The sequence below is a fragment of the Grampus griseus genome, assembly GCF_964374135.1.
Source record: "Grampus griseus genome assembly, chromosome: 7".
NCBI classification, from domain to species: domain Eukaryota; kingdom Metazoa; phylum Chordata; class Mammalia; order Artiodactyla; family Delphinidae; genus Grampus; species Grampus griseus.
Genome location: NC_139001.1, coordinates 109,491,708 through 109,511,052, shown reverse-complemented (window position 1 = coordinate 109,511,052; position 19,345 = coordinate 109,491,708). Strand labels below are relative to the sequence as shown.

The window sequence follows — 19,345 nt, the reverse complement described above, 5'->3', positions numbered from 1 at the left end:
CCAAATATTCCCTTATATGGATATACCACGTTTTGTCTATATGTTCACCTGTGGTGGACATTTGAATTGTTTCCAGTTTTGGCTCTTATGAATAATGCTGCTGTGAACATCCCTATATATATTTTCTACTTTCTGGAGCAAACACCTAGGAGTAGAATTGCTGAGTCACATAGTAACTCTGTGTTAAATTTTTTGAGGAATTGCCAAGCTGTTTTCCAAGTAATAGCACAATTTTTACATTCCCACCAGGAACGTGTGAGGGTTCCAGTTCTCCACGTCCTAATTAATACATCATTATCCGCATCAGTAGGTGTAAAGTGGTATCACATTATAGTTTTGACTTTTATTTCCCTAGTGACTTGTGACGTTGGACACTTTTTCAGGTGCTTATTGGCCACTTGTATATCTTCTTTGGAGAAATGTCTACTCAAATTCTGTACCCATTTTAAAATTGGATTCTTTTTATTGTTGGGTTGTAAGAGTTCTTTTTGTATTCTGGATATTAGACACTCGTCAGATATATGATTTGCAAATACTTTCTGCTGTGGATTGCCTTTTAACTTGCCTGATAGTGTCCTTCAATGCACAAAAGTTTAAATTTTGATGAAGTCCTATTTACCTATTTATTTTTGATGGCTTGAGTTTTTGGTTTCATATCTAGGAAACTGTTACCTAATCAATGGAGATTTATACCTATGTTTTTTTCTAGGCGTTCTTTAGTGTTAACTGTAATATTTCAGTTTTCAATCCATTATGAGTCAGTTTTTATTTATTTTTTATGAGTCAGTTTGTATATATGACCTGAAGTAGAGGTTTAAAATCATTCTTTTTCATGTGGTTATTAAGTGGGTCTAGCATCATTTGTTGACAAGACTATTCTTTCCTCAATGAATTGTCTTGGCAGGCTTGTCAAAAATCAATTGACCCTGGATGTATGGGATTATTTCTGAATTCTCAATCCGATTCCACTGATGTACGTGCTTATCCTTATGCCAGTACCATACTGTTTTGATTACTGTAACTCTGTAGTAAGTTATGAAATTGGGAAATGTGAGTCCTCTGACTTTGTTCTTTTTCAAGTTGTTTTGAACAACTATTCTGAGTCCCTTGCATTTATTTCCATATGAATTTTAGGATTAGTCTGCCCATTTCTGTAAAAAAGGCAGTTGGAATTTTGATATGGATTGTGTTGAATCCATAGGTCATTTGGGGGGGAAGGTATTGCTATCTTAACAATGTTAGGTTTTCTAATCTATGAACATGGGATGCCTTTCCATTTATTTAGGTCTTCTTTTATTTCTTTCAACAATGTTGCATAGTTATCAGTGTATAAGGCTTACACTTCTTTGGTTAAATTTATTTCTAAGTATTTTTACTTATTTATTTATTTATGGCTGCATTGGGCCTTCGTTGCTGCGCACAGGTGCAGCAAGCGGGGGCTACTCTTCGTTGCAGTGCGTGGGCTTCTCATTGTGGTGGCTTCTCTTGTTGCAGAGCATGGGCTCTAGGCACACAGGCTTCAGTAGTTGTGGTTTGCAGGCTCTAGAGCACAGGCTCAGTAGTTGTGGTGCATGGGCTTAGTTGTTCCACGCATGTGGGATCTTCCTGGCCCAGGGCTGGAACCTGTGTCCCCTGCATTGGCAGGCAGATTCTTAACAACTGTGCCACCAGGGAAGCCCCGTATTTTTTCTTTTTGATGCTATTAAAAATGGAATTGTTTTATTAATTTTATATTCAGATTGCTCATTGCTAGTGACTTTTTGTATATTGTTTTTTATCCTGCAACCTTGCTGAATTAATTTACTAGCTGTAATAGGTGTGTGTGTGTGTGTGTGTGTGTGTGTGTGTGTGTGTGTGTGTCAGGGGGGAGTTCTTTAGGGTTTTCTATATATAAGAAAATGTGATGCACAATTAGAGATAGTTTTACTCCTTCTTTCCAATCTGGATGCCTTTCATTTTCTTTTCCTGCCTAGTTGTTTTGCTAGAACCTCCAGTGCAATGTTGAAAATAAATGAGAAGGCTGGATATCTTGTCTTGTTCTTGACCTTAGAGGGAAAACTTTCAGTCTTTTACAATTAAGTATGATGTTAGCTGTGGTTTTTTTGCAGTTTGAAGAAATTCCCTTCTATTCCTAGATCCTTGAGTTTTGTTTTGTTTTGTTTTGTTTTAATCATGAAAGGTGTTGGATTTTGTCAAGTGTGTTTTCTGCATTCACTGAGATGATCATGTGGTGTTTCCCCTTTATTCTACTGATATGATGTATTGTATCAATTTTTTAATGTTAAAACAACCTTATCTTCCTGAGATAAATCCCATTTGGTCATGTTGTATAATGCTTGTTATAGGATTCTAGATTCAGTTTTGTTGAGGACATCTGTATTCATAAGGGATATCGATCTGTAGTTTTCTTGTGATGTCATTGTCTGGTGTTGGTATTAGGGCAATACTGGCCTCACTGAGTTAGGGTGTTCCCTCTTGGTTGATTTTTGGGAAGATTTTTATGAAGGACTGGTGTTAATTCTACTTAAACATTTGATAAAATTCACTAATAAAACCATCTGGTCCTGGGGTCCTCTTTGTGGGAAGTTTCTTTTTCTTTTTCTTTTTTTTTTTTAATTACTAACCTATCCCCTGTACTTGTTACTGGTCTATTTGGATTTTCTGTTTCTTCTTGAGTCAGTTCGGGTAATTTATATCTTTCTAGTAATTTGTCCATTTCAACTAGGTTATTTAATTTGTTGGCATATGACTGTGCATAGTATTTCTTTACAATCCTTTAAATTTCTCTAAGTTCAGTCCCTTGTTTCATTCTGAATTTTAGTCATTTGAATGTTCTCTTTTTTTCTTGGTCAGACTAGATAAAGATTTGTTAAGTTTTGATGATCTTACCAATGAACCAACTTTTGGTTTCATAGATTTTCTCTATTTTTTTCTAGTTTCTATCTGATTTATTTCTGCTCTAATCCTTATTATTTCCTTCTTTTGCTTACTTTGAGTTTAGTTTACTAATCTGTTTGTAGTTCCTTAAAATGGGAGGTTAACTTATTGATTTGAGATTTTTTTACTGTAGATATTTACGGTTATAAATTGAGCACCACTTGAGCTTCATTCAATAAATTTTGGTCTGTTGTGTTTTCATTTCATTCATTCCAAAGTATTTCCTAAATTCCCTTGTGTTTTCTTCTTTGGTTCATTGGTTCTTTAGGAGTATGTTGTGTAATTTCCATATACTTGTGAATTTACTAACTTTCCTTTTATGATTGATTTTAATTTTATTCTGCTGTGGCCTGAGAATATGCTTCTTATGATCTCAATCATTTTAAATTTATTGAGGCTTTTTTTTTTTTCTTTTTTTGCGGTACATGGGCCTCTCACTGTCGTGGCCTCTCCCATTGCGGAGCACAGGCTCCGGATGTGCAGGTTCAACGGCCACGGCTCATGGGCCCAGCCGTTCTGCGGCATGTGGGATCTTCCCGGACCGGGGCACGAACCCGTGTCCCCTGCATCAGCAGGCGGACTCTCAACCATTGCACCACCAGGGAAGCCCTGAGGCTTGTTTTATGTCCTAATATATGGTCTGTCCTGGAGAATGTTCCATGTGTCCTTAAGAAGAATGTATATTCTGCTATTGTTGGGTGGAGTGTTCTATAGATGTCTTTTAGGCCTAGTTGGCTTATAGTGTTGTTTATGTTTTCTATATCCTTGCTTAGCTTCTATATAATGGTCTATCCATTATTGACAGTGGAGTATTGAAGTCTCTAGCTATTATTTTTAAATTATCTATTTTTCTCTCAGTTCTGTCAATTTTTGCTTCAGGTATTTTGGGGCTTTGTTGTTAGGTGCATATGTTTATACTTGTTATTTCTTCTTTATGGATTAACTCTTTTATCATCATAAAATCTCCTTCTTTGCTCTTGTAACAATTTTTGCCTTGAAGTCTATTTTGTCTGATAGTATAGCCACTCCAGTTCTCTTTTGTTTGCTGTTTGAATGGTATATCTTTTCCATTCTTTTATTTTCAGCTTTTTGTGTTTTTGAATCTAAAGTGAACCTCTTGTAGAAAGCATATAGTTGGATCACATTTAAAATATCCATTTAAAAAAGTTCAAAAAACTTTTAATTGGAAAGTTTAATCCATTTATATGTAATGTAATTACTGATAACTGGGGTTTACATCTGCCACTTTCCTATTTTTTTCTATTTGTCTTACATCTTTTTTGTTTCTTAATTCCTACACCATTGCCTTCTTTTGTGTTAAATTATTTCATTATGCAGTCATCTTTAAACCAGATGGGAAAAAAAGGTTTACAAACAAAAAATACATTTATACTGTCTTTTATATTTATCTTATGGTTACCTTTACTGCTCTTAATTTCTTTTTTGTTTTTAAATAATTTAACAGGTTCTTCTCTTTTTTCCCTATTTATTTTTTCCTGCATTCGGTCTTCGTTGCTCTGTGTGGGCTTTCTCTAGTTGCGGTGAGCAGGGGCTACTCTTCGTTGCAGTGCTCAGGCTTCTCATTGCAGTGGCTTCTCTTGTTGTGGAGCACGGGCTCTAGGCTCGCAGGCTTCAGTAGTTGTGGCCCACGGGCTCAGTAGTTGTGGCTCACAGGCTCTAGAGCACAGGCTCAGTTGTTGTGGAGGACAGGGTTAGTTGCTCCAAGGCATGTGGGATCTTCCCGGATGAGGGATTGAATTTGTGTCCCCACCATGCTGGCAGGCGGATTCCTAACTGCCACTGCACCACCAGGGAAGTCCCTGCTCTTAATTTCTTCATGTGGATTTGAATTATTGTCTAGTGTCCTTTCATTTCATCCTGAAGGACTCTCTTTAGTATTTCTTTTCAACTCTAGGATTTGTTTTTGGTCCCATTTTATAATTTCTCTCTCTTTATTGATATTCTCCATTTGGTGAGAGATTTTCATACTTTTCTTTAGTTTTTTAGATCTGGCTTCCTTTAGTTCTTTGAACGTATTTGTATCAGATGATTTGAGGTCTGTCTAGTAAGTCTAACATCTGGGCTTCCTCAGGGACAGTTTCTGTTGATTGCTCTCTTTTTAATGTGTCTAGGTCATTTTTTTTGTTGTTTCTTTGCGTGTATCATAATTTTTGCTGAGAACGGGACTTTTCAAATAAAATAACGTGGCAGCTCTGGAAACCAGATTCTCCCTACTCCCCAGGGTTTGTTGTTGCTGCTTATTGTTTGTTTAGTGAGTTTTCTGAACAGATTCTGTAAAGTCTGTATCTCTGTCATTTGTGGCCACTGAAGTCTCTGCCTGGTTAGTTTAGTAGTCAGCTAATGATTGGACAGAGATTTTCTTGAATGTCTGAAACCAGTAAGTCTCCCAGCCTTTACTGAAGGCTCTGAGTGTATGTTGGGGCACAGTTTCAACATCCAACCAGGCATTTTACAACTCCGCCTTAGTCTTCACTTCCTGATTGTACAGAGCCCAAAAGGTCCATCAGAAGTGAGAGCTTAGGACCTTCTAAGGACTTTCCTGAGCATGCACGTAGCCCTGGGCATTCGCATGGCCTTCTAGATTCCCAGGAATATGTCGGTTCTTTTTGAAGCCCCTAAGGACATCTTATTCCCAACTGTCCCCTTTGCCTGTGACAACGGCAGCTATGATAGTAATACATAGGTAGCTGTGATAGTAACACATTTGAAAAACTCACCCCAGGAGAGGCTCTGAGCACTGGGTAAGTGTGAGTGAGGTCACATAAAAACCAGCCTTTCAAGTGGGACCTTCCAGGGAAGACCAGGTCTTTCTCCTTTGGGAATGAAGCTTTGAAAGAGTTTCCGCCCTGTTCTGCTCCCTCATTACTGGGAATGCAGCCAGTTACTTTTCCAGGCAGCTATGGAGTTAAGAAGTGGGGATTAAGGACTAGGGTAAATGAAAACACCAAAGAGGTGTTCTTACCAAGATTCAGCTTTTATAACCCCCTCCCAGCTGGTTATTTTTTTAATTGATCTATTGTTATCGAGGTATAATTGACATACAACATTATGTTCGTTTTAGCTGTACAACATAATGATTTGATATTTGTATATATTGAGAAATGATCACCACAATAAGTCTAGTTAACATCTAGTTAACTAGACACCATAGTTATAAAAAATTTTTTTCCTTGTGATGAGGACTTTTTAGATTTATTCTCTTAGCAACTTTCAAATATGAAATACAGTATATAGTCACCATGCTGTACGTTACATCCCCATGATTTATTTGTCTTATAAAAAGAAGTTTGTATCCTTTGACCCCCTTCACCCATTTCACCCATCCGCCGCACCCCCACCTCTGGCAACCATCAATCTGTTCTCTGTATCTGACCTGGGCTTTTTGTTTTGTTTTGTTTTTAAAATTCCAAGTATAAATGTGACCACACAGTATGTGTCTTTCTCTGTCTGACTTATTTCACTTAGCGTAATAGCCTCAAGTTTCATCCATATTTTCTCAAATGGCAAGATTTCATTCTTTTTTATGGCTGCATAGTATTCCACTGCATTTATATACCACAGCTTCTTTATCCATTCATCCATTGATGGACACTTAGGTTGTTTCCATATTTTGGCTATTGTAAATAATGCTGCAGTGAACACAGAGGTGTGTATATCTTTTCAAATTAGTGTTTTTGTTTTCTTCAGATAAATACCCAGAAGTGGAATTGCTGGATCATATGGTAGTTCTATTTTTAATTTTTTGAGGAACCTCTATACTGTTTTTCATGGTGGCTGCACCAATTTACATTCCCACCAACAGTGCAAGAGGGTTCCCTTTTCTCCACACCCTCACCAACACTTGTTATTTCTTGTCTTTTTGATAATAGCCTTTCCTTTTTTTTTTTTTTTTTTTGCGGTACGCGGGCCTCTCACTGTTGTGGCCTCTCCCGTTGCGGAGCACAGGCTCCGGACGCGCAGGCTCAGCGGCCATGGCTCACGGGCCCAGCCACTCCGCGGCATGTGGGATCTTCCCGGACCGGGGCACGAACCCGTGTCCCCTGCACCGGCAGGCGGACTCTCAAGCACTGCGCCACCAGGGAAGCCCTTCGATAATAGCCTTTCTGACAGGTGTGATATCTCCGTGAGGTTTTGACTTGCATTTCCCTGATGATCACTGACGTTGAGCATATTTTCACGTACCTGTTGGTCATCTGTATGTCTTCTCAGCAGTTTTTCTTGCTCCCTGGGTTACTGTAAGTCTTTGGTTAATTTACAGAGTTCTGAAAGAGGTGCTGCTGACATTCCTTGCTAGTTTTTTCATTGCTTTTATGGAAAGACAAACTTTCAGAGGTCCTTATTCTGCCATTTTTGCTGACATCATTCTGACTGTGTTTTTGCAACTGTGTTCTCTGGAGCCAGAATGCTGGCTGCGGATCCCAGTGTGACTGGTGCCTCCACCCCCACTGGTAAGAGGGGCCTAGGCCCCAGGCCATCGACTTGAAGCTGCTCTAAGAAAACTCTCTACACTAGCTTTCTTAAGCATTCATCTCTCTACATCAGCAGGTGGGAGGTGATCCTTCTACTTGTTGGCTCCAGGCTCAGCTTCTCTCTGCCCTTTAGACCCTGGGGCCACCTTTAAGAAAATATTTGTTGAATTGATCAGTGCTTGGTACCTTTGGAATTGAGCTGCTTTGACAAACTATATACTGCACCCAATGTTCGTAGTCATCTGGCTGTGTTTGGGGGTTGACCCCAGGGTAGTTAATGAGTACTTACTTCCTCGTGTTTGGATTTACTAAATGACGTGTGTTCCTCGGTGTCCGGGACTGACCTCTGAGTCTCGATGGACCCCCTCAGTTTCCTCCTGCCACCGTGTTGGAGGCCCAGCGCCCTGGAACGATGGAAGGCAGAGGAAGATCCTGCTCACGCTTCCTTGACCCGCTAGAAAGGTTTTCCAGGGAAATGGAATCTGAGTTATAGATTTCTGCGAGTCCTCCGGATCCTTATTTAACGCTGCGCGTGGTGCCTGCCCGGCCAGCAGTGGCCACAGTTGAGATGCTGGCCGTGGGTGTTTGCACTTAGATCACAGTAACCCCGCCAGTCCCTTTAGGTAAGAAGGCATGGAAACGCTGCCTTTCTGGTGGTCTTCCATCGGAGGCTGCTGCTTCTGCTTTCCGTGGTGTGCTGGGGGGCTACCTGCCCTCTAGCTTTTGACAGTGTGGACCCCTTTTGGGGTGGATGGTTATTTGTGGGCCAGATCCAGGGACCGGGCTGCCCTGGTCTGGGTCTCCCAGGTGGCTGCAGGTTCTCAGGGAAGGGAACAAGGCAAACGTGGGCATGTGTGGGAATCCCTCATCGGCTTCTTGACTGCAGGATTCCTAAGCTGGCTCAGTCCCATACTGCCCTCCTCAGATGACTGTACCATCGTCAGCATGTCCAGGGGGCTTAGGGTTTCCTCGGAGGCTCCTGGCAACCCGGGATCTCCAGGCATCCTGCCCTGCCACTGTGGACTAGACCTCTCACCTCGGTGCACTTTGGGATCTTCCCAGCGTGTTCCCTCCCCAGCCTGGACCCAACCCTGCCAGCCTCAGCTTTCACTGTGCTGCCCCCGCCGCGGGAACAATATCCTTTCTATTCGGAGTTGACTCTGCTGCCCTTTGGAGATCGCAGTGCGTAACGTGAGCTCCTGTGCAGAGGGGTGGGGGCCGAGGCGCCCCCCGCACGCCGGGAGTCCGGCGGCCCAGCCCGGCCGTTGGTGGCTGCCCGCCGCCGCACCTGCCCTCCGAGGCTGGGGTCCGACGGCCGGTCGGAGCAGGCGGCCCGCGACGCGCCGGCAGCAGGAGGCCCGCGCCATGGCCGCCCGGCTGGGCGCGCTCGCCGCGTCGGGGCTGTACCGGCGGCGCCAGCACCGGCAGAGCTCGCCGCCCGCCGCGCCCGGGTAGGTGGTCGGGGGCAGGGCGGGGGCGCGGGGGACAATGGCCGGAAAGCTGCCGCCGCGGGCCTTTCCTCGGACACCCGCCTGGCCCTTCCGACGGCGGCGGCGGCGGCGGCCCGGCTGCCCCGGGCGTGAGTTCGGCGCCGGGCGTGGCGGCCGTGGGGGGCAGGGCGCGGCTTAATCCAGCCGGGTTTGCTGTCCTGGGATCAGCACTCTTGGGCAGGGCGCTGAGGATGGGGCGCTCAGATAATTTGCCCGAGGTAACCTCCACGACCGTTTTCAGACTCGGATCGCTTTCTGGCCGCTTTCTAGATGAGCACCCTGGGTGGTCAGGGAACGCGCTGGACATCACCCATCCAAAAGATGGCTAAGCTGTGACTTGAAGCCAGGGTGGACTGACTCTGAAGCCTGAACTGCTTTATCCCGGGGAGAACTGCCAGTGTAGGCAATGAGGAGAGCTTCCTTTGGGACTGGGAGGGGGAACCTGTGGGTACGGGATGGACCTCAGGGCATCTCGAGGATGAGTTAGCCTGGGGTGGGGAGGGCCTGAGGGGGCACTTAGATAGTGGAGCCCCTGGAGTGAGGGTGGGGCTGGGGGAGGGGCCCCTGGACATGTTGAAGTTGCAGGGAGTGAGAGCGGTGAGGGCCATGGGCTTGGGGTCTTCGGCATCAAAATAGCAGGTGGGACCCCCGGAGGCGTGGGGGAGGAGCTGCGGGAAGGACATGGGGTTTGCGAGGAGGGGGTGGGGATTCAGGGAGGAGACAGAGCAGCAGTCACAGAGGTGGGCAGCCTGGAGGCTGCGGGAGGAGAGCGAACCCAGAGGCTGATGCTGCGCGGTAAACGTGCGCCCCACTGTGTGCTCACGGTGCGCGCATGGCCAGGGCAGCCTTCCGGAGCCGGGCAGAGGGTTGAGCCCTCAAAGGTGTCTGGGAGGCCGTCAGGTGGGGGGCAGGGAGCAGAGGCTGCAGAGGGCCACCCGCGGGATACCTGTTGTAGCCGGGCTTGCACCTGCATCCCTGTCTCAGGCCCCTCACCAGGGGCCACACCAGGATGGGCACTGGACAAGCCCACTGCTCCGGTGGGGAATCCGGAGCGCGGGAGGCCAAGTGACTTACCTGAGAGAACGGGAACCCTCACCGGTTGGCCTCTGATGACCGTGGACATCTGTGGAGTGAGCCGGGAGTGGGCGACCAGGGCCCTGATGGGCCAGAGGCCAAGCTGGAGGCTGGTGGCACTGTATGGATGCAGCACAAGAGCTTGAGCCAGATGAAAGGAGGGCAGGGCTGGTAGTGAAGATCAGGCCTCAGGAAAGTCCGTGTACACACGCATGCACATACGTTCATGTGCTAACCTCAGCTTGGTATTTCTTTGAGCTTCTGGCTTGTGACTGACCGCGGGATCACCTGGCCTCAGCGACACGGACTCACCCTCGAGTGCGCAAAGGCCCCCTGTGGCCAGCCCCTGCCTACTCCTGGGCCCTCACGCTGGCTTTCTAGGCTCTGGTGGGTGGGAGACTGGAGTGGGGGATGGTCTGGGGCTGTTGAAAAAGCCGTCGTGAATGGTCATGCCTGTGTGAGGCCACCAGGAGCTGAGGGGACGAGAGAGCACGGGTCCAACCCCGTGTGACCTCAGCAGGCTTCTGACCCTCTCTGCACGTCAGTTTCCTTATCTGGAACCAACAACCTCCCCTCCTGAGGACCTGGCTCGGAGAGGACTCCCTCCAGCCCACCCCAGGCTAGAGCTCAGTGACGTCTTGCAACCAATAGGCTTGCGTTGGCTGTCAAGATTGAGAGCCTTTGGGGTGCCACGGAGGGTTGGAGAAGGGTACAGGGTAGGTGGGGGTGACCACCTCCCTCCTGCCCCACCGGCTGCCCCAGCCCGTCTCAGGGAGCGGGCACTTCTGTGACGGCATCCCTATGGCCCCTGCTCGGGAGCACAGGTGTGCCCCCCCCCCCCAGCTCTGGGGTTTGGCCTCTAGGTGGTGGCCGTGCCCTCGGCAGTGTTTGTGTGCTGTCCAGCCGGGGCGGGGCGGCGGTGTCTCCCTGTAGGTAACCGGGCAGACTGTGCTCTCGGGGCGGAATGTGTGAAGGAGGATGTAGCATGCGCGTCTCCCTCCTTTGTCCTTGCAGGGAGCGCTGCTGGGCCGGGGCGGCGGGGGGTGGTGGTGGGGTCCCTGAGCTGCCGGCAACAACCGCTCTGTATCCAGCGCTTGGCCTGCCCGGCCCTGTGCTCCACGCGCTGTACCTACGCTGCAGGCAGCGAGTTCTTCGCTTCAGCTCTGCCGGGCAGGTCCTGCTCCTCTGGGGACCTCTTTGCAGATGAGGAAATGAGGCCCCGAGGAGCTGGCGCCTTCTTCCAGGTGCACAGCTGGGGGCTAGGGCTGTCAGGGTTTAACCTCGCGGGGTGGAGCCCAGAGCGGCCTCCTCCTGCAGGGGACAGCTGGCATTTTCTCTGACGGGCCTGTGGTCCGGCTGTCCGGCACACGAGCACGTTGGCCCATCCGTCTGCCTTCGGACAGTGAGCTGGGGTGTTCTCTGCGGTCCGGAGCAGGGGCCGTGGGGACGCAGCCACAGAAGTGACGCCGGGGGTGCACCTGGCCGAGACCTGGGCTGGGGCAGCTGGTGGGGCAGGGGGGAGGTGGTCACCCCCGCACCCCACCTGTCTGTGCCGGGGCTTATTGCGACGTGTGTCGGGGACAGACGGCAGAATCCTTGACCTGAGACTCTCAGGGACCCAGCAAGGGAACTAGACCCAGACCAGTGAAGGGCCAGCTGCTCTTTTGGGGGCCGGCTGCTGTGGTGGCAGCGTGGAGACGCAGTCCCCGAATGTCTGCCCTGCGGGGAGGCCGGAGTTCTGGAGAGGCAAACCGAAGATGGGCCTGCTGTGCACTCGCTTGGTTAGGGTCCAGAGGTCTGGAACAGTCTGGAAGCCTGGGGCTGCGCTTGAATTCTTGTTCTGGCTTCATTTTCTGGGTCCTTTCAGTGGGGAATTCCAGGCTCAAGAGTCACAGGATTTCCTGTTGATTTCTGACTGCTCCAAGACCTGCCAAGGTCTTGTTCGTGGCCAGGCACTGGAACTTCCTCCCAGCCACCTTGGGTATGTGTGTTTGGGGAGAACAAGGCCTCCAGGTTCACAGTGTTCTTGGGACAGGAAACCATGCCTGTGCTGACAGAGTCCAGCCCAGCCCATGGCGACTGGTACCGATCGCCTCGTGGCGATCCGCAGGGAGCTGGAAAGGAGGGTGGTGGCCACTGTGCACAGAGCCTCCCTGTCATCTTGGGCTCTGCCCATCCCTCCTGCCACTGTCCTGCCTCATGGCCCCTTTGGCTTAAATATGGGTGCAGGAGATGGCTTTGGTCCCCCGAGTAACCCGGGGGCAGGCAGAGGCATGCAGAGGTGCACTTGCCTGGCACGGCTTGCCAAGGGTCCTGCCGGCCCTGCCCTTGCCGCGAGGGCTCCTCCAACAGAGCAGAGTGCCCCAGCCCAGCTTCCAGACCGCGTCCACGTGGCAGCGGCCCTCCGCTAGACCCGCTGTCCACACCTAGACCCCTGACAGGCAGAGCCCTCGCCCACCTCCTGGGCTCATCGCGCCTAGGGACCCCAGCACGAGCATTGCTCGCTTGAGAATCCTCCTCGCTGTGCTGTGGCCGTGAGGGAGGGGTGGGTTCAGCATCCCGGGAGGCGGAACAGGCTGAAGAGATGTTCTCAGGAGACGTGCCGCGTGCCAGCGCACGCGTCTACGCGATGTTGCCAACTGGTTACATCTCTCCTCACTGAGCCTGACCTTCTGTGCCCACCCAGTTGACACGAGACAAAATCTCTTTGCCGCCCTTGTAGCCAAAGGCACAGGCAGCAGGGTGCTGGGCGTTTGTAGAGACTGTCGGGGCTGACAGCCAGGCTCCTCCGGCCTGAGCCTTGGGGCCCCAGCCTGGAGCCAGCACACATCTGTCTGTGTGGCCATTTCCCCTGTAGTTTAGCTCGGATTCCACGCCTCCCGGCGGGATGTCTGCCGCTTCCCCGGGGACAGCAGTTGCCCTCTGTGGATGAGGAGGTCCGCTCCCCACTCTGCTCCCATCCCCAATATTCACAATCTCACCTTCCCCATGGTAGGGTGGTTATATGTTTTGGGGGTGCAGGTGATTTGAAACTAAGTCGTGGTGCAGGGGAAAGAGCCATTGAAGTCGGACCAATCTGTGTTCAAATCTGGACGCTGTCATCTGCTCTGTGACTTTGGGCAAGTTACTTAACCCCTCTGAGCCTTAGGAAAGCAGGGTGGCCTCGGGGATTAAATAAGTGTGTAAACACCGAGCCACTCCCCTGTGTCTGCCGAGTGTCCCTGACACCTCGAGAGACGGCCCAGCGCCATGACTGAGCAGCCTGGGGGCCCGGTCAGTGACACGGACAAGCACAGCGCCGTCCGCTGCGGGCTTACAGTGGGCCGGGCACCCCGCTGAAAGCTTGTGTGTCCGTCATCTAACAGCCTGTAACCCGTGGCCACGGCCGTGATTAGGGTCCTTCCACGGCTGGGCGTCTGGGCCTGGAGAGCGAGGGCCAGCCCCGGCCGCCCTGCGAGTGAGAGCAACGGACTTGAGCCGTGACTGCTCTGGCCGGCGTGAGCCCGGCGACGGCCGGGCCTGTGCCTGAGCCCCTGTGTAGGGCACGGGGGGCTGCAGGGTGTGGGGGAAGGTCGGGGCCGCAGAGTCAGGCGGGGGACCGGTTCTGATGTAGGCTTTGCCCCCGCCCACTGTGGCCCTGGTGGTGGGCGGGTCACTCTCTCCAGGCCTCCGCTTGTCCATCTGGGAGATGGAGGCGCTGCGCTGGCCGCGCAGGGGTGTCACCTGGGAAGGCCACCGTGGCCCGGCATGCGCTGGCACCCAATGTGCCTGAGGCACAAGGTAGCTGCAGGGATGGGTGACCCAAGCCGGTGCCGGGCAGCGTGGCCCCGTCTGTGTGGCTCAGTCCCTGCGGTGCCAAGGCCGACCCGGGGTGAGCACAGCGCTGTCTTCACCCCAGAAAGCGTGTCCCTCGAGTGCGGCCCTCAGGCCCTGACCTGCCCGTTCCTTCTTCCCTCCAGTAACATGTCCAATGCCTTGGCCAATGCCGTGTGCCAGCGCTGCCAGGCCCGCTTCGCCCCCGCCGAGCGGATTGTCAACAGCAACGGCGAGCTGTACCACGAGCACTGCTTCGTGTGCGCACAGTGCTTCCGGCCCTTCCCCGACGGGCTCTTCTACGAGGTGAGCGTGCTCCGCGGACCCCGCTCAGGCTCTGCCCTCGGGCAGCCTGTGGGCCGTGCCTGGCCGTGGTCCTCTTGTTGAGGCAGACACGCCAGCCCTCGAGCCGAGCGGTGCTCCTTGAGGACCTTGCTGGCCACCTCGGGGCCCATCCCTTACCTGTGAGATGTGAACGGTGTTCTCCTGGTGGCCACGGGTGCTGAAGGAGAGTCACCGTTCATCCTGTCACCTCTGGGCAGAGCTGGGGGGCCCTGGGTGCAAACGCCCTGCCGTGGTGGCACTTAACCCTCCCTGGGGTCATGCAGTAAATGTAACCCCCGTGTACCAGATGGCGCTAAGTGCCCTGGTTGTAAGGCATCTGGGGGGGGGGGTGGTGATCAGGGAAGGGAATGTCTGAGCAGACCTGAAGGAGGTGAGAGAGCAGCGTGTACCTGCAGGAAGAGCTCTCGGCAGAGGGCACAGCAAGGGCAAAGAGGCCCTGAGGTTGGAGCACGCAGGTATTTGGGGAGCAGTGGGGGGCCGGTGTGATGGAAGCAGAGCAAAGGAGAGGGAACAGAAGAAGATGAGAGTGGGGAGGCAGATTTGCTTGGCCCCGTGGGCCTTCGTGGGGCCTCAGGCTTTCCTCCTGGGAGGGGCAGCAGCCACTGCAGGGTCTGGAGGGGAGGGGTCACATCGTCTGTCTGACCTTAGAGAAGGACCTCTGGTTGCTATGCTGAGGAGAGACTGTGTGCGGTGGGGACAGAAGCTAGGAGAACAGGTGGGACCAGAAGCTGATTATTTCGGTAATCCAGATGGAAGCGAAGGGGCCTACACTGGGCTGCGCTGGGTCACAAGAGCAGATCGTTAAATTTTCAGCAGCCTTGCAAGCCAGTTGTTAAACACAGCCATTACTAAAAGTTAAATGATATAGACATACAATGAGATAAAACTGTATTAAAAACAAAGGTAACATTCGTTTTGCTGTACAGTAGAAACACAACATGGTAAAGCAACTATACTCCAATAAAAATTAATTAAAAAAACGACAAAGGTAACAGATACTCAAAGCTCACCACTTCCTAATTCCTTTATTACATTTCACGATCAGCTATGCCTTTGAGGTTATGATTTGTTATTATGCCTGTGTGCTGGAAACACCGTACCGTGGTGGCTACTGACGTCTCTTCTCAGCTCCATGTGGAGGTCTGTTGGTAGCTTGAAATTGACCACGGGTGGGAATATTTATACCATAGAAATCGGCAAACGCTACAAGGCAGGCTCAGAGCCAGTTGTGAAATGTTTACCAGCACACCAGGGCAGTGCTCAGAGGCTGGATAGATTTCCAAGCTGATGGGACGGGCTGGTAGAGGGCTGTGGGGTGTGTGATCTGCCTGGCAGAGTAGGAGTTTCTGTTGCCTGTGGTGCCTCCTGGGAAATGCTGGCCGATGATGGAGGCGGGGGTGGGGGGAGGGGGGATGTGGGCAGCGCGCTGTGGATGTGCCTGCGACAGTTTAAATTCCTGCCGCCTCTGAAGGTCACTGGCTAGGGCTCTAGCCAGGTGCAGCTTAATAAGACACTCATTTTAGAGAACAGGGGAAAACCAAATACAATTATCAAGGGAGAAGAAAGCAGGGGCTTTCTTGGGGCCACACTTGGGGCCAGTGTGAGGGCCCTCCTTGCCCAGACAGATGGGGACAGCGGCTGCAGGACTCCCTTGCCCCCCTTCCTGTGTCCCTCCTTCTGTGTCCCTTCCCTGGGTCCTTTGTGGCCGCTGGGGGAATGGACTTCTCACACAGGAAACAGGGCCAAGGGCCAGCTCAATGGCCCTTCATTGAGGGCCTCAATGGACTTCTCACACAGAACTCAAACTCGATCCCCGCCCTCCCTAGCCTGACGTTCCGCCCCCAGCCCTCAGCTCGTTCCTGAGACCAGCAGGGCCGAGATCTTCTGCAAGCAGCCGTGGCCCTTTGCGGGGCTGGCCTTGCTGAGTTGCCGGCTTCTTCGAGGCCCCGCGCTTTGCACTCTCCCCAAGTCGAACAGGCCAGTCCCGTTCCATCTCCAGGCCTTGCACGGCAGCTCACTGTCTGGAATTCCTCCCCGCACCGCCCCCCCCAGCTTCCTGTGGTGGTAGCAGGTGCACAAAGTGGGGTGTTTGTCCAGCGTCCCCGAGGGCAGGTCCTCACCCAGCAGACGGGCCAGCGCAGCTCGGGGGATGACAGTGCCTTCCTTGTCCTCTGTCTGCTGGCCCCGTTTGCAGCTCGAAGGGCGGAAGTACTGCGAACACGACTTCCAGATGCTCTTCGCTCCGTGCTGCAGGACCTGCGGTAAGGGCCGCACAGGCCTCGGCGCTGCCTGGGAGGCGGGTGGGCAGAGAGCTCTGCCCCTCAGAGCATCGGCCCTGGGCTCCCGCGGGCGCCACCCTCCCGGCTCTGGGAGGGGCCCGCGGAGGGGCAGGGCACAAGGCGAGCAGGAACCTCTCTCCTCCAGGCGAGTTCATCATCGGCCGCGTCATCAAGGCCATGAACAACAACTGGCACCCCGGGTGCTTCCGCTGCGAGCTGTGCGACGTGGAGCTGGCCGACCTGGGCTTTGTGAAGAACGCCGGCAGGTGAGATGGGCCCCTCATCACGGGTCCAGGCCCGGTCCAGGCGCTGCAGGCTGCGGATGGGGCTGCCGTGCGGCCCTGTCCCTGCGAGGTGGACGGGAGAGCCCTGTCCAGTGTACGGGTGAGGACGGAGCCTGGAGAGAGTGAGGGATGGTGAGTCGGGGGCCACCCCAGGCTCGAGGCTGTTCCTGGGAGCAGGCTGACAGCATACAGCAAGGAGGAAGGCGGCCCAAGCGGGTGCCCAAGCGGCCCAAGTTGGTGCAGCGGAAGGATGAGGAGCTTTGAGTCAAGTTCCTGCCTGCCCGGCCACCCCCAGTGCTGGCCCCGGCCGTCCACCGCCGTCCTCACGCCCCACGAGCACTGCTGGAGGGACAGCACTCAGCTGGGGCCCAGGTTTCCTCAGCAGGCTAAGCTGTCACCTTCCACAAAGACTTGCTCTTTTCTCCCCGCCTCCTACCCGACCCCCCACTGTCCCTGCACCATCACACCCACAGCCAGGACCTTCCCTCCCCCTCCCCGACGGATGGGCACCCCTGCCGCCCGGCATCTGTGCTGCCCCCCTGCCTTGTCAGAGTGGGGGCTGTGTCCCTGCACCCCAAAGCCCTGCTCACCCCATACACCCTCTCCAGCAGGGGCTCATGGCTCTGGTCCGCTCTCTCTCCCTTTCTAGGGGCTCAGGCTTGGTGGCCCCCAGGGTTCAAAGCACCCTCTGAGCCTTCTTTCCACAGCGATTGCCTGCAGCCCTCCCCAGCCCACCAGCCGCGTCCTCCCGTCTGCTCCCCATCGCCCAGGCTGGTCGGTGTCTCCGCGGCCTTCACGGCAGCCCCCGCTCCTCTCTGGGCACCCAGGCCCCCGTGTTCTGGGAGTTTCCCCCTACTTCACGGCTGCGCTGCCCCTCTCCTCTCCTGGCTCACTTTCCTCCACCCATCTCTCCACGTTGGGCTCCTCTGGGGTTCTGCACCGGGCCCAAAGTCCCGGGGCCTCACATGGTGAGTGTGTGCTGGGCAGTCCAGATGTCCGCCTCCACCCCAGACCTCTCCTAGAGTACCCCACTGCCCACGTGCCAGCTCCACTTGGTGCCCAGAGGGCACCCCAAATGCCACAGAGCCCAACCAACCAGCCGACTCCGAGTTTCCCCTCTGCCGACAGCCAGGCCTCAGGGAAGAGCAGGCCTGCCTCATTCGCAGCGCCCTAGCTGTCCATCTCCCATGCCCTCCCGTCTGGGCACTTGTCACATTCTCTGGTGCCTGTCGAGCACCCCTTCCTGACGCTGCCGTCGTGGTCTCGCCCATCTGCCTGCCCCACCAGAGACGCGTGTTGTCCGTCTTGGTGTCTGCAGAGCACTCAGTAGCAGCCTGGGTATTGGGTGTGGATCTGAGAGACCATCGGGGGGTAGACAGTGCAGCGGGGCGGGGGCGTCCCATGCTGGTCCGTGGGGTCACCTGCCGGGTGTGGGCCTGAGCCGCAGCTCACGCTGGGACCCCTACTCCGGTGCTCTGCTGGAAAAATCCGGAAGAGGCTGGACGTGCTCAGGAAAGTAAAGTATCACTGTGATGAAAGGAGTGCGGGGGCCCTACGCACACCCTCCAGCCCAGGTCGGCGCTCTGAAGCCCACGGGGCAGAACTTCAGAGTCTGCGGGGGGCAGGCCCACCGTAGGGCCACCAGAACCACAGTCCACACTGCTGCCTTTGCCTCCGCTTTGCCATTCGTGGGTCAGAGGGAAGAAAAGTTCTGGGGAGGGAGTTGTGTTAACCAAACAGAATAACCTTCAGTTATTCAAGCACAGTTATGTTTATGGTCAGTATAATCAAGTACAAGAAAGGACCGGTGAGGGCGATCAGGCCACCCTGTAAGCAAAACGGCTCAAAGCTTGGCCCGCCGGGACTGGTGGAAGCCTCTTGGGAAGGAGTGGGGCTCTGCCCCTGCTGGGTCTGGGTTGGTGGGAGCCGGGTTCACAGGTTGGACCTTGCCCTCCCCGCCCCCCGGCGGCGACAAGGCTCAGCTCCCTGTGGCCGTCCACCCATAGTGTGTGTTCCACGGGGACCCGGGAGGGACCGGGCAGCTGCTGAGAAGCCCTGGGGGTTGTCGGGCGCCTGCAGGTCTGTGTGTGGGTTTCTGGCGGGAGGGATGGAGAGCTGATGTGCCTCACGGGCCCCGCCCGTGTTGCTGGCTGTCACCTGGTGACCACCCTGAAATGTGCTTACAGTGTTGGGTTCTAATTTATAGCTTGTGTCCCCTAAATGCAGAGTCCTTTGGCAAAGGTGCCACAAAGGGACCTCAAAGCACCTTGCACTTGAGAGAAAACCTTTAGACTCCCCCCCCCGCCCCCGCCCAGCTTCCAGTGCCCCCTCTTCCCGTGGGCCGTCTGCAGCTGTCTCCGGCATCCTCTCTGCAAAGCTTCACCACTGCGCGTTTCTGTCGGGGGAAGGAGGCTGGGAACCTCGCAGGCGGCCCTTGGGAGAGAAAGACGCTCATTGTTCAGGGAATGTTTCTGGCCTCCTTGCCCCCTCACCAGGGGGTGACGTTGCTGAGTGTCTTGTAGCTGTGAGTGAGCAGGGCCAGTCTCCGCAGGGGGGTGGCCGTCTGGTCCCGTCTGTGCTCCCTGTTCAGGGATTTGCGTGGCAGAGAAGACAGGACTCAGCGCCGGGTGACG

General features: G+C 53.1%; 1 protein-coding gene across 6 annotated transcripts in view; it reads left to right on the top strand.

Moving 5' to 3' along the window:
• Positions 1-19,345, top strand: part of LIMS2 (LIM zinc finger domain containing 2) — a gene marked incomplete at its 5' end in the record, with an annotated part of 35,403 nt that overhangs the window by 4,464 nt on the left and 11,594 nt on the right. For 4 of the 6 annotated variants that reach the window (XM_082657786.1, XM_082657788.1, XM_082657790.1 and 1 more), the window contains 3 exons: positions 13,951-14,110; positions 16,344-16,410; positions 16,574-16,694. In XM_082657786.1, the coding sequence (XP_082513912.1) occupies positions 13,951-14,110; positions 16,344-16,410; positions 16,574-16,694 (348 nt within the window). Of the gene's footprint in view, positions 1-7,764; positions 8,051-8,792; positions 8,879-13,950; positions 14,111-16,343; positions 16,411-16,573; positions 16,695-19,345 lie in introns of those variants that run through there. The other 2 variants (XM_082657787.1, XM_082657785.1) reach the window with 2 other exon arrangements.